Consider the following 14,327-nt stretch of genomic DNA (forward strand, 5'->3'; position numbering starts at 1 on the left):
TTGGGAAATGCACTTAAAAAAAAAAAAGACAACATATCCACCTGAATTCTGAAACAGTTTGTCTCTCCAGTTTTCTGACCTACACCCTAGTTAGCTCTGATCCAAGTTTACAGGACAACAGCCTTGCTTTAAGCCATGTCCTGCTGTGGGCCTAATAATAGCGACTGGGCTGTCAGAGCCTACAGGCAGGCTGGTAGCACACCCCCCAGGGTCTCCGGGCTGGAGAAGATTTCTTAGCAGCTGACTTGGACTTCAGTCATTAGGAAGCCTATGAGGTGTTTTTAAAATTTCGGTGGGGGACTAGGGGAAGAAACATAAAATGCCACCTTTATAACTTCCACAATAGCCTGTAATTTATATTTACTGTGTGAATTTTTAGTCCTATATTTTAATAATTTATAAATCGGTCTCTTATTTGAAGAATCCTTTGACCTTGCAGAAGAACGTCCCGGAGTTCACTCCCCTGTCCCCACCCTGACCCCTGCATTCTGGACTGTTTCAATCCACGTTGGGATGGATCAAAGCGACTAGAGAGACAACCTTAGGTCCAGCTGCTGGCCTCCCAACCCTCTAAAGCCTTCACTGGAATTGGGACATTAGCTGCAGCTCTAGCTGTGAACTTGACCAGAGACATTATTTATAATTCAGCCATTTAAGATATACTGTATTCAAAAAGCCCTGTATATTTTTTAAAAGTTTTATTTTTCAGGTGAACAAAAATACACCGTAAGAACTCTGCCTAAGCCTATGTAAGTTGATCATTTCTCTTTCCACACTTCTTGGGGAAGGTGTAGAGGCTGGAGGAGTACGTGGTTTGCCATGTGGCGGAGGGGTGGCAGTGGATAGAGGCCAAGGCAATTGCCCTGAGGCTCTCAGTGCTGATGGTTTGACTGAATTGGTTAGTGAAGCTTGGCCTGAGTCCTTCTTCGTGGGGAATCAGTGATATGCTTAAAAAGGGTGAAAAGAAAGTTGTGCTTTACGGGGACTCTCAGCAGACGCTTAGCTGACAGGGCGAGGGAACCAGTAAGCAGGAATACTGAGCGGGCTGAGAGCTGAGGTAAGGATAAGCTGCCTTACAGCACCGCTGTTCTCACCTTTCAACCCTTGGCCCCTGGATATCTCAGAAAAAGCAAAAATGGAAAAGACAAGCCTGTGCATCTGCAGCGGTTTGTCAGAGCGTCGTTATCCACCACAGCATAGGCCAGAGAGCCAAATGGCTGAGCAAAGGTGCAGGTTGCTTCAAAGGTGAAGCTTTTTCTCGCCCTAAATCAAAACAATAAAAGACGGGTGAAAAGCACAAATGGAAGGGATTAGTTAGGCTGCGGAATTGATGGTAAGCAATTGAGCTGCACTCATGATTTAGACAGTGCTGCCCAGGACAAATCCGAGTGAGAGGCCCCCTGAGGCCTGCGCTTCACCAGAGCATCTGGGGGATCGCTAAGGTGCTTTGACCTCACCTTGCAGTCTGCAGGGAAGCGGGCTGGGGGAGGGGTGGGAGTCCGCCCTCCTTTTATTTCCCTCTTCAGCCCGCACAATGGCTTTCTGTGAGAGGGCTTGGTAAGGCAGAGCAAAAGGGGAGTGAAAGAGTTTCCGGGGTTCTTTGAGCCAGCCCCCGCTTTCTGTGGCTGGTGGCATGTGGCCGCTGCAGCTGCTCACGGCTGCGCACATTGGGCGCATACAGCTGCGTGCACAGCAGGACCTGTGGCTGATTAGAAGGGTGTCATTCCACCAGGACAGGGCCCAGTTGGCCGGGGAGTAGTGCTTGGAATGGTTTCTTTTCAGGGGTTAGAAATTAGCTGCGAAATTGCTTATCAGGTTTGAGCCAGGAAGGAGAGGTCTGTGCATAAGCGGGGGTGAGGGGTACTTTCCTTAAACTGGCTTGCACCTGGACTGTCAGGACCATTTTTAGGTCTTTGCTTATATTAGAAGTTACTGTATATGCATTTACTCTCTGACAGCCTGCATTTGAAGGAAGAGATAATCCTCTTTTAAAGTGAGGTTTTGGAGAGTTGGAGGGTCAGGGGATTTGCTAAGCCGTTTAGACTGAATTGGTGTGGGTATCGTTTCTTTCCCCTGCTGATGTTGAGGTGGGAAGAAGTATTTCCCTGACGTGCCAGGAATCATTTTCTTCCCAACAGCTCTAGCTCTCTCCGTGGTATGAGACCATGGCTTTGGAAGCTTCTCTGTCTCCCTTGTCTTTCAGTGGTAACTGGAGACTTCTAAGGTGGTGTGCTCTTTAGTTGAGTATTTGTATCTTATTCTGAAATGCAGAGTGGAGCACCCCTACTTGTTTCTACGTGTTTCTTCCAGGAGAGCTGAAAGGTCGGGCGTGAGTTTAGGGCAACCACAGCTGTACACAGCTATAACAGTAATCCTTCCTTCCCCTCTGCAGCGTATAGAGGTATTTCTGGAATTGCAGTTCAGTACCAAAAGGGCTACAGCTAGCTGGACTTTTTTTTTTTTGTTGTTGTTGTTGATCTGGTCTTCCTCCAGGGAAGGGAGGGACCACCATGGCTTTGCGCATGCATCTCACATGACCAGTGTGGGGCTCGGCGTCTAGCACACAAGAGTAGCTGCTCAGTGTTTGTGGACCGTGTTGGATGGAATTGGCCCTGGCGTCACTGGGGCGTCACAATCCACCTGTGTATCTACATCCAGCACCCATAAGCTGATTCAAGGGACGGGCCACTAACGAGAGCCCTGAACATCACACCTTACGGACCTCTCTTGGCCTCAGTTTCTTTATTTCCACGTTGGGCTTGGCCTTCCTGTTCTTTCCAAGTGCCAGGATCCCACCGCTGTGTTCCATGTGGTGCTTCATGGAGACAACATACGATGCTTGACCCACTCGTTGCCTTCTCTGTCCCAGCCTTATGGCCTAACGTGGAGCTATAAAAGTATCAACTCTGGCAGCAGCTTGCTGGTCACATTCGTTTCACTTGCTGACATAGCCTGTGGTTTTCTAATGCCAATTGTGTTACGCTTTTTGTTCCCTCCAGTAGCTAATTTAAAAAAAGCAGAATTTTTTTTCTTTTTTTTTTTTTTAACACATACCCAAACTCAACCAGGGTCTCCATTCTAGGCCAGAGACAGCCATGTCTCCCAGCGGTACACCATGCATGTGAGCAGCTTGTCAGTAGGGAGCACCCCACCAAACCAACCTCCCTGTGCGTTACTCAAATCTGTCAACATGTGTTAAGCTACTTCCAAGGAACCAGAAAATTACCACACGGTTCTTCCCCTCAAGGAATTTGCAGTCATGATGCACAGGAGTTTTCCCTGTTCTGCCCTGGTGTCTTCACTTCACTAAGCTGTTTCTACAACAGCTCATCAGTGAAGTAGCAGTAAGATTCTAACTCTCCTTAGGAATAGTTTCATAAACCACTACCATTAATTCAAAAAATATGTATTTAGTGCCTACAGTGTGCCAGCTGAGCCTCAAAAATCTCAAAACCAACTTGTCCAAAAAAGCAATTGTGTTGATTTCCTTATGAATTATACCTCTCTCTCTCTTTTTTTCTCGCGGTGAATATATATGTAACGCAACGTTTGTCATTTGAACATTTTTTACACGGACAATTCAGTGACATTAGTGCTCTCTGCTACCTCAATGTTCAGAGTTACTAGTTGAAGTGCCCCCCCGCCCACTTGTGTCCTGGAGGCCACCTGCCTCCTCAGTTCTCTGCTGGTGGCCTGGGCAGGCTCAAGTCCCAGCAGCCAGTCTCTGAGCTATAGGCAGCGCACAGCATCATGAGGGCGCGGGTGGAGAGGCAGAGTGTTCTTGGGAGAGAACCCTGAGCTGGAAGAGGGGAAATCTGGTTAAAGCCCTTGACCTCTGTGTTTCCTCCCAACCAGATGGGAATTTATTAGAGCAAAGGGAGATAATAGATGCAAAGGGGCTTTGAGATCTTGGAACTAAAAGCACAGTGTAGGCACATGAGGTGGTATATGCGTGGAGAGAAATGAGAAGGGGCAGCGATAGACATACCCGTGCTCCAGCCAGCAGCATCAGCATCGGCTTCGCCTACCCGCTTGTTAGCAATGCAAAGCCTTAGGCCCCTGATGCCTGCTGAATGAGAACTTGTGTGGGGGGAGCCCAGCAGTTTGTTTTCACCAGCCCCCCAGGTGATTCTGATGCACACTAAAGTTTGAGAACCACTGGCCAAGCCTTTCTCTCTGATTCTGTACCTTAGGGTTAGGGTAGCTCTGTTTTGACAGATGGTTCTCAAAGTGACTTTCGACCCTTTTTCTTGGTGGAAGCCAGCTGTCCTGTTGGAGAAAAGGAAACACTGTGTCCCCAGAGTTTGTGAGAAAAAGGGAAGAAACCGACGTGGATTGTTCTTTTTAACCCTTGCACAGAACTTGCACTGGAGAGTTTGTTAAGAAGGAGGCAGGCCCGAAAGAGTCTCCCTTCCCCTCCCACAGAGTGCTCATGTGTTGGCCTCACCCCCTGCCCTGGGGCCTGCTGCTCCTCGAGCCAGTCCTTAAAAGGAGCAGTGGGTGCCATGTTTGTTCTTTCAGTGCCAGGTCTGCACTTTTTCACTTCCCTGGCGTCAAGTGGATGCTTAACGAGGGACTGTGACGTCTGGCTCGCACTCCTTGAGAGAAGGCAGCCTCCGTCGGTGCTTTATGCCGGCTCCCCTCCTTCCCTTCCGCAGCCTCCCGTTCTCCCTCTCAGTAAGGCTGTGGTCACCCTGTCAGGCCTTCCTCATAAACCCTGATAACCCTTGCTCAGAAAGGCGCTGTGGCTGGGCCTGTGGACGCTGATAAATGCCTCTAGAGGCAGAAGGGAAGTGGTGTCTTTAGGTCCTTTTATTCCCTTGGACCCCAGGGTTTAGTCCCCAAAATAAAAGGATATAACCGTATGGGGATTTTCACCATTTCCTTTGTCCTTTTTGGGGCTAGCGCCCCCTTTTCCCATTACTCTTGTCCCTGAGGCCAGGGTTGGGGTTGGAGTTGACTGGGGGTTAAACCTTCTAAATTCGTGCCTTGTTAGATAGCTGGGGCCTTTCGCCTGCTTCAGTCATCCCCAGTAGTCCCTTGACTGTAAGGAAATAGTGCTCCTTTGGGTGACAAAACTCAACTCGGCGGGGCATGGAGCAAACCCCACAAGGGGGTTTGTTTCTGGGAGAAATATTGAAGAAGCAAAAACTGTGGTGTGGTTTCAAAAGATCCCTACTGATGTAAAGAGAAAAGGAACACTCTGAGCCGTGACAGCCAGCATGTGCAGTTAGGGGAAAACGCTGAAGACATCCTTGTCACAGAGCTGGTGGCTCAGGGCAAAGGACCCTCCCTGTGAAAGCAGAATCCCTTTGTGAGGCTTTTAACTAGGCGACCACCTGGAGGGATTAAAAGACGCTAATTGTCCTGGAGGGCTAGACTAACCTTACAGGCCACCCCCGTTTCCCCAGATTGACCCCCAGTGAAGATGAGGCTAGACGAGAAGGAAAAGAAAGGAAACAAAGCAGACGGAGATCACCCTGAATAGCTACTTCATTTATTCAACAAAGATTTACCCAGCATCCTTTATATGCCGGGCTACTGTTAATAGAACATCTACTGTGTGCTGGGTACATTTTGGATACTCTTTAATTTTCTCAATCTTTGAAGGTAGGTATTACTAGCCCCATTTTGCAGATAAGTAAGCTGAGCCTTATAGAGGTTAACATTGACCAAGGTCACCCAGCTGGCATTTGGCAGACCTAGGATTCAGATCCAGTCTGTGATTCCAAGGCCTGTGCTTGTTCCATTCCACCATGCTGCCTGTCCAAAAATCTCTCCTCTCCTGCCAAAGGGCAGCAGGCCTGGGGTACAGACCTTTAGCCGCCTCTGCCCTCCTCAGCCTCAGGGGAAGCTGTCCTCTCTGCTGCCACCTTGCTAACTCCTGTACCCTCTCTCACTTGCTCCAGCTCTGTGCCAGGGTTCCCAATAGCCTTGTCTAAGGAACGACTTCCCACCTTTGAGTCTTGTCTGTTGGTGGGAGAGGAAGACTCAGCCAAGCCTTTAAACCCAGCAGCCAGAAAGAGATCCGGCCCACCTTTCCTGACGCTGAGGTGTGGGCCGGGGCGTCTCGTCCGTAGCTGGCTCCGTCATAGAGCAGGAGGGGTGGCACCGTAGCTGTTGTTCCCCTTATCCGAGGTAGAGCCCCCCCTTTATTGAGGAAAGCTGTGTTACTTGCCTTGCACTACAGTCTTCCTGCACAGAGGATGCCCTGGGCCCAGTCTCCATTCCCTCCAACCCTTATCGACTCCCGGGACATCCTTTCTCCCAGCGTCCTTCTGGACACTACTCCCAGGGAGAGAGGCCCTGTGTCTCCAGAGCCCTTCTGCCCAGCTTTGCCTCCTGCATAAGTCCCATTGTGAGGGCTGACCCAGAGCTCGGCCGATGTTTACATCCCCCATGCCACAGTCAAACATGCATCTATGCTTTAAGGAAGGCACAGCTGTATACAGTTGGCAGCACTGGGGGTTGGAAGCAGCGTGTGGCTCTTGTAATTCAAATTCCTGCTCAGAATAGCTTTTGGAGACATCCAAAGTCAAGAGCTCTCTCTGCTCTACCTCAGCACCTCCCTTTGGGAGTCACAGGTTTCAGGGCCTGTGCCACCCCCCGAAGCCATGTACGTGTGACTACAAGGCAAGAGGCAAACTTGAGCTTGGAATCTTTCTCCCCGGCCCAGCACATCTCACAGGGTCCTCCTTCCACCTGCATCAACCCCTCCGATCTGTGTCACTCCCCTTCACCCCATCCCATTCCCAACCAGCTTTCCCACTCCCCACTAGAGCAAGTTGGCAGCACCCACTCATTGCCCTCTAAATTACCTTCCCCAGGAGCCTCCGCTTCCCACCCACCCTTCACCCAGCATGGCCAGCACTCACCCGCCCCCTGCACATCTAGCAACCAGCCCTTAGAACCTAGAGTCTGTCTTGGTCCCCTAACCCGCCATATATATTTTTACTACTCGGAAAGTGTAGTCTGGTACCAGCAGCATAAGCATCGCTATTAGAAATGCAGATTCTTAGGCCCTGCAGACCTGAGTTAGAATTGGCCTTTATCTGAATGTTAAAGTGTGAGAGGCCCCCCCACCCCCACTAAACAGCTGAAGAGATACCCGACCCTCATGCTTCCTATAGAGAGAGGGCGGGGCCAAGAGCCAGTGAGCCCTGGGAGAGAGGAAATGGGCTGGAACCCCACGGGTTAGGCCTCACTTGGAACAGTGGAGAAATCCTGGGGATCATGCGGCTACTCCCCGAAGCCCTCAGAGAGGAAGTGAGTCCAGGACCCTCAGCAGAGAGGAACAATCAGGCAGAGCCACAGAGGAGGGGGCAGGGGGCACCACTAATGGCATCCCAACATTGTGAGCGATGAGCACACATCACAAGACAGGCACACCAGCCTTTGCCCAGCCGAAGTGGGGCCCCCAGCCCCTGCCAGTCACCTCCAGCCAAGATGTCCTTTCCGCTCCAGCTGTCAGCCTGGATAGGCCAGATGATGGGGTTTCTTCCCCCCTCTGTTGGCCAGATTACTTGCGGTGGGCATTTGGGAAATGTTTGTTGAATTGAGAGGAAGCCACAGCTTCTGCGGAGTCTGGTTAATTCACCAGACGTGGGCCCCAGGGCAGGGGTGGGATGCAGACTCAGTAGGAGAGACCAGGCCTGCTGTCATACTTAGATGGAGTCCCTGCTTCTCTGTGAGTCCCTGTCGGAGGAGTCTGTGCTTCTGCATGGCTGTGGTTAGGCGGAAGAGGAAGTGGGAGGGGGCAGGAAATGACCCTGGGTGCACTTGATGTCTGGCCTGCAGGGGTTCCTAGTGGTGAGCTCTTCCCATCCGTGTCCGTGGTGAGAGGAGGCCCCCAGCCCACCCCACCACATCCCAGTTCAGAGAGGAGGTCTTTCCAGAAACCCTCTGCTTCCCAGAGAAGATCTGAGCCCGACTTTTCTGTTCCCAGCCCAGTCACTGCCAGCTTCTATGGGCCTCAGCCCCTCTTCAGGAAAGGCAGAAGGTTGGCCAGGTGATAACTGAAATTCCCCTGGTTCTGCCACTCTGTGAGTCACCTGGGTTCAAGGCCGGGCATGGGGAAGGGCCCCGGCCTTGACGGGCCATGCCAGCTGCTGAGGCTGCCTGAACCTGAGGAGCCTAAAGCGGGCAGCTGGGGCAGGAGCCAGGCCGTTGGGGATGACAGGGAGCAGGAAGCCAGGTGACGAGGGCTACCGAGCCTTGCCCTCTCACCACGGCAGGGCTGAGCAGGGGCCAACGAGGAATACAGCAGGGGCTGCAGCGCGTGCACACGGAAACACACAGGCACAGGGAGGTGCAGGCCAGGCGCAGGGAAGGAGACGGCCCCTGCCGGCATGACACCACTTTGCCGGAGAATTTGCCAAACTGCTCAGCCACCCTGGCACCAGCCTCCAGCAACCAGACGCTCATCACGCAGAGGACGCTCATCACACACAGGACACTCATCACGCAGCAGACTCTCAACTGAGCTTGTCCTTCCTCCTCTCCGCGTCCCGCACCCCAGCTGCCAGGAGCTGTACTCAGCACCTTCCTGCAGGGCCAGGCCCCCCTGTCCTGCTCCGCACACCTCCTGTGCCTCTTGCCCTCAGGCTGGTTCCTCTGGGGGGCCTGCTTCTCCTCGGTGCCAGGCCCCGCTGGGCCCCAACCTTGCCAGACCCCTCTTCTCTGGGCTGTGGGGGCCCTGCTCCTCTCCGTGGCTCAGAGCAAGTCTGGACTTCTGGCTCAGCCTGGTGGTTGGTCCATCCCTGAGGCTGCTCTGAACCATCTGGCCCAGACACGGAGCTTTCCTGGGCCCCAGGCCCTGGACTGAGCACACACACGCTCTCCCCGGGCCTAGGGCCTCTGGCCTCTCCTAGAGAGAGGTCGAGGGGAGCCCAGTCAGTCTGTTGTGGAGATCCAGGGGCCACACTGGCTGTCGAAGCCCCTGCCTCCCCCCTAGGCCCCTCTGGGGGTGCCAGAGCTGGGCTGGTGGTCGGGGCACCCTCGAGTCTGCCCGGCTCCGTCTCGCCCTGCTTCTGTCCATGTCCCTCCTCACTCGGAGGCTTTCTGGTGCTTTCACTTCCCTGAAACAACAGACTGGCCTGTGGCTGGTGATTCAGGCCGTGTCCCAGCCCACCCCATCCTGTGCCCAAGCACCCACCTCCTGACTCTCCGGCTCCTCGGATCCCTTTGTTTCCCACCTGTGGAAACACAGCACAGACCAGGCCCTCCTCCTACCCGTTCCCACTTCCGTCAGCCCCTCCACAGCCGATGGCCGTGATCTCCAGGAAGAAGCTAGAACCCAAAGGTCTCAGGAGAGATCAGAGCCACAATGAGGCTCCAGGATGCTTCCCTCCCAGCCTGACCTTGTTCCAAAAATCCAGCCACTTCCTCAGAACACCACCCACCCTGGCCCCATCCCAGGTCCCCAGCTGCTGTTTACAGTCAAGCCTGTAGCACCTTGAGTTCTGTGGGGACTCCAGGCATGTCCCTGCCTGCACCACCTGGGAAAGGCGAGCCTGACTTCCCCGGGGAAGGTAACTGCTGTAATTACCGCCAGCTCCCCAGGCACCAGGCTCTCCATGCAGCTGCTGGCCTCTCCTGGCGTCTCATTAACCTGCTGCCAGGAGGCAGAGGCCCCGGGGGCCGGAGCGGGCACCTGGACCCGTGCTGGTCGTGCCCTCCCGGGGCAGGGGAGATCCAGGAAATCAGGAGCCCCAGGTGCCCACCTCGATCCTGCCCCCTGCCACCTGTTACCTGCGGGCCCTGCCAGTCAGCCTCTCCTTCCCTCGAGCTTTGCTTCCCGTGGCTGGCGCCACCGAGGGCCTGCTGTGTTGCCCACCCCAAGTGGTACCACCTGCAAGAGACGGCCCGCCAGGTCAAGGAGAGGAGAGCCACCACTGCCTGGCTATCCACTGCTCCTCCTCCTCCCCTAACTCACCTTTCCCATCAGGGGGCAATGGTGAAGGCTGCAGCTTCCGGTGGCTCCTGGGACCTAAGGCAGGCGAAGGACATGGGGATAGGGTGGTAACAAAGGCCCCTCTCTGACAAGGAAGCTGTCAGTCCTTCTTTTAGGCCAGTTATTTGTTTTCTGCCCTCCCCCCACCCCAAAAAAAGAGCCCTGATCTGGAGGGTCTGTTCCTGCTTTGCACTCCCTGCTGGGTGTTACTAACAAGCGACCACACCTCTCCGGCCTCAGCTTCCTCTCAGCATAAAAAATGGGACCAGCAATGTGGGCTCCCACCCAGGAGGCGCCAACACCCCGAAGGATTCCAGGGCAGACTTCCACAGGTGCCTCCTGCGCCACATTCTGGAGTCAGAACCTGGGGCTAGAGCTGGGGGTTTGGAGGAGGGGAGGGAGTTGTGGCGCCCCCCAACCCCCGCAGCGAGGAAGAGGAAGGAAGATGCTCTTCAACGGTTCCTTCCAGATCTGAGAATAACCGGGGAACCAAGAGGCAGAGAAAAGGGGCGGGGGCGAAGGAGTGGGACGAGGTGGGTGTTGACTCACCCCTCTTGCCCCCCCTGGCCGAGCCCTCTTCCCTGGGGTTGCTGGAGTCCTTGGGCCTGTGTGGACACGGAGAGAGAGTCCGGCTGCTGGGTGGAGGGGGGACAGAGGCTGCAGGTGGACCCACACCGACACCGCCCGCCCCCACCCCAGCCCCAGAGCAGAAACAGCAGGGAGACGGTGGCCCAAGAAGAGAGAGGGGCCCAGCACCCACAGAGTTCCCTGAGCCCAGGGCCTGGTCAGGGGGCTAAAGCAGAGCCACACCACCCTGGGGAGGGTCCCACCAGCCCTCAAGCAGTGCCCACAGTTAGCCCCACCCCCCAGGTCCCCACGCATGTCAGCCCAGCAAGCTGCCCGGCCCTGCCACCCACGTGGGCTTGGCCTTGTCCAGGTCCCACGGGCGGCGCCAGTCACCCTGTGGGTCTCTGTGCCGGGCGAGGCGGGCCAGGTCGATCTGCTCCCGCTCCTGCTTCCACTGGTCATAGTCCCAGACCACCTCCGGGAGCCCCCCTGCTGGCCGCCGGGGAGCTGGTCCTGGGACCCGGGGCTCCCGGGCACCCTGTGAAGAGAAGGCACTCAGCACCGTGGAGGAGAAGCAGAAAGAACGCTGGGCGTGGAATGGAGACCTAGAGCTGCTATCAACCCCTACCCCTCTCAGGACTTCGACTTCCCCATCTGAAAATTCGGTCTGTTCCATCTCTAACATGCTGTGTTTGCGTGGGCATGGTTTCCATCCACTTATCAGCTGTGTGTTTTTCCTCAAGTTCCTTAACCTCTCTGTGTATCATTTCCACATCTGTAAAATGGAGATAATAATAGTACCTATCCCACAAGGTTGTTGTAAGGGTGGGAGGGACACTCAGAGGCTGTGAGCAATACAAAGAGCAAGGAGTAGGGGCTGCTGCCACCTAGAGGTCACACCTGGCACATGGCCAGCCCGCCCCACCCCACCCCCACACAGTGGTCCAGGAAGGGGCCAGGGTTTCTGATCCAGCCGGGCTAGGTAGGATAGGGGGCTGAATCACACCTCTGGCTTACCCTGTCTCTTTTTGCTGCCTCTGCAGGGCCACCTAAAGTGGAGACCGGTCAGAGACAGGAAGGAGGGATGGGAATTCTTGGAGGTGCTGCCTGGGCCATGTCCCCGAAGATGCGGGACGTATCTGACTCAGCATCTCTGCCTCCCCCAAATGAGGGCCCCCACTTTCAAGTCCCTGTCCTCTCTTGAAGATGTACCTTCCGTGTAGAATCTGAGCTGGCAGCGATCTGTGTAGGGGTGCTCCGTCCAAAGCCCCGTCCAGGTGCCCCATTTGCCCCCTGGTTCCTTTCTTTGGTGGGCTTTTCACTTACGATCCTCTTGGCCTGGAGGAGACACATGGAAGAATAGTCTGCCCTCCTGGTGGCTGGATCCCCACCCGCCACTCACCTCAGCTTTGTTTTCCAGGGTCACAGCCAGCTCCACCCGCTCCCCCAGGCAGAAGGCAGCAGCGCTGTCCTCATCCTCAAGTGTGACACTGGCTGCACCAGGCCCAGGGCTGCTCGTTGTCCAGTTCCTGCTGACCACTCGCTTCTCCTGCAGGCCACATGGGCAGAGCTGAGCAGGAGCTGGGTGCTGGATCCTTTGGGTGGCTCCCAGGCCCAGGTTCCAGCCCTGGCCCTCCCTGGCATGCCCTCAGAGAGGCTGACGTCTGCCGCTCTCACATGCCAGTGGCATTAGGTTATCCAGGGCCCAGGGCGCCGGGACACAAGATGCCGCAGTGCCCCGTCATGTCTGAGCTGGGAAATCCAGGGCACCCGGACAGTGGGGCTTTGTCCCTCAGACACTGTTGCTGGCATTCAGCTGTCTCCCACTTCCTGCAGGGTTTTTAGCCCCTGGGGTTTTGGGTTTAGGAGCATTGGTGCAGGACTACAGGGCTGGCAAAGGGACAAGGAGGCTTCTTTCTATTTGGTGGCCTGTCAGCTCTGGCCCTGGGCTGTGGGAGCTGGTGGGTACACCCCAGAACTGTAGGTGGGAGGAGAAAAGGGGCTGGGGGAGTTCTCCCCTGACAAAGGGCGGGGCCACCACCTCCTGCCACCACGCCCTGTCTCCCAGGTTGAGGCTTACTCCTGGAACGTGGCTGATGGTGACCGTGAGGCTGTCAGGTAGGAGGGGATGCGGCGTGCTCACAGCCATGCCCCCCTGCTCCGCCTGCCGCCGGTCTTCCTGGATCTCCTGTGGGAGGGTCTGAGGTCAGCACAGGCCATGGCCCCCCAGACGCACAGAAACACGGACGCCGACAGGCCTACGCAGAGAGACACCAGTGGGACACCAGGGGGCAGAGGCACCCACCGCATCACAGTCCCCAGACCTTTGTCTGGGCCACTGAGAGGACCACGCCCACCCAAACCCTGGCCCCAGGCCCAGAGACATGTTCCAGAACCTGATGCAAGGTGGATGCTGGGAGAGCTCCCCATGCAGGGTCTTCAGGTCAGCAGGGGAGCGGCAGCCAACTCACCTGGTACCTGCGTAGCAAGGCCTGGTTCTTCTTGCGCAGGGCAACTATCCTCCGGTCCAGCTCTGCATCCTTCTCTTCCTGCCTGCTCATCGGGGACTCCAACCCATGACGCCCCTGCAGAGGGAGGGAGCCCAAGCTCCTGGCTGCTGGGTCCACCCCTTGCCAGTTCCCCAGCTTTCACGTTCGTTCACCTAACGGTATTACCACCCAGGGAGCAGACCCCAGACCCAGGGCTGTGGGCACCCAGGAAGGAGGAGGGTTACTTGGGGAGTGCACATGGAAGGCCCCAAGCCCCCTCCCCAACTAGGCCTGTCTGCCATCTCCCCACCCCCTGGGGGCTCAGGTCAGGGGCCTCCTGGGACCGAGGCCTGAAGCTCTCAGCAGTGGGCCACCCCTCCCCCAGCTCTCCAGGGAGTGCTACTGCCGGGCGGAGCCTGCAGTGGGAGTTATAAATGGCTCTGGCAGCAAAACCTGCCGTGACTGGGAAGGTGCCAGGGATTCGGGAGGTCGAGGGGGGAGCTGTTTGGCTCCCAGGCCCAGAACCACAGGAAAAAGAGAGACCCTTGCTGCATTCCGGGCTCCCAGGCCCTGGAACCCACCCCCCAGGCCTGTGCGCAACCTGGGTGAGCACCGCTCCCACGGGCCCAGCCTCTCCGGGCCGAGTCCTGACAGTCCCAGCAAGTCCCTCTTGTTCAGTAGGCCCAGCCAGGGAGCCACCCTGGGCAGGCCGTGCCTCTGGAGCAAGATTCCCGGGTCCCTCCCCACCTGGCTGCAGGGTCTCTGTTATGGCTGGTGCCCCTTCCCAGCCCCCTGCCCGCCCAGGCACAGCCCTCCTCCTCCCAGGCCCAGCTGTCCACAGCCGACCTCAGAGTGTGACTGCCTGGTATCCCAGCCACTCCTACCCCCAGCCCCAAGAAGCCCCCCGCCAAGGCAAGGTGCCACTCACAGCCAAGTGCATGGCGACAGCGGGCACGGGGAGAATTCCAGAGCAGCCCCAGGGGAGCCAGAGCTGGAGGGAAGCCGGAGCCCTGGAGCCGGGCCTCTGCCGGCCTCTGCCGGCCTCTCCCTGCCGGCTTCACTGCTCAGCACACGAGATCATGTTGTGATTACAAAAGACGCCTCTGGGCTCCCAGCCAGGAACGCCTCGGTCACCGCCCCCACCCATCCACTCTGGGAGGGCGAGGACCAGGGTACTGGTGGCCAGCCGGCCCTGCCCAGCACCTCTCCCTGCCCTGCCCCAGCGTCCCCAGACAGACTATCAGAGCTTCTCCCTGGCGGCCCGGGCCCACACAGGAGGCCCCAGCAGATCCCCAGCCTGGGCAGCCTGCAGGCAGATG

General features: G+C 56.4%; 1 protein-coding gene across 1 annotated transcript; it reads right to left on the reverse strand.

Annotated features, from left to right (window-relative positions):
- Nucleotides 1–8,534: 8,534 nt before the first annotated feature.
- CCDC9B (coiled-coil domain containing 9B) lies at nucleotides 8,535–14,089 on the reverse strand. The gene is given in 11 exon segments (XM_004380626.1): nucleotides 8,535–9,077; nucleotides 9,155–9,194; nucleotides 9,751–9,850; nucleotides 9,935–9,988; nucleotides 10,502–10,557; nucleotides 10,870–11,057; nucleotides 11,732–11,857; nucleotides 11,922–12,068; nucleotides 12,600–12,707; nucleotides 12,991–13,104; nucleotides 13,937–14,089. Coding segments are annotated over 11 exon segments (1,629 nt in total).
- Nucleotides 14,090–14,327: the final 238 nt, after the last annotated feature.

This window comes from Trichechus manatus, unplaced genomic scaffold (genome assembly GCF_000243295.1).
Source record: "Trichechus manatus latirostris isolate Lorelei unplaced genomic scaffold, TriManLat1.0 scaffold00076, whole genome shotgun sequence".
Taxonomy (NCBI): Eukaryota; Metazoa; Chordata; class Mammalia; order Sirenia; family Trichechidae; genus Trichechus; species Trichechus manatus.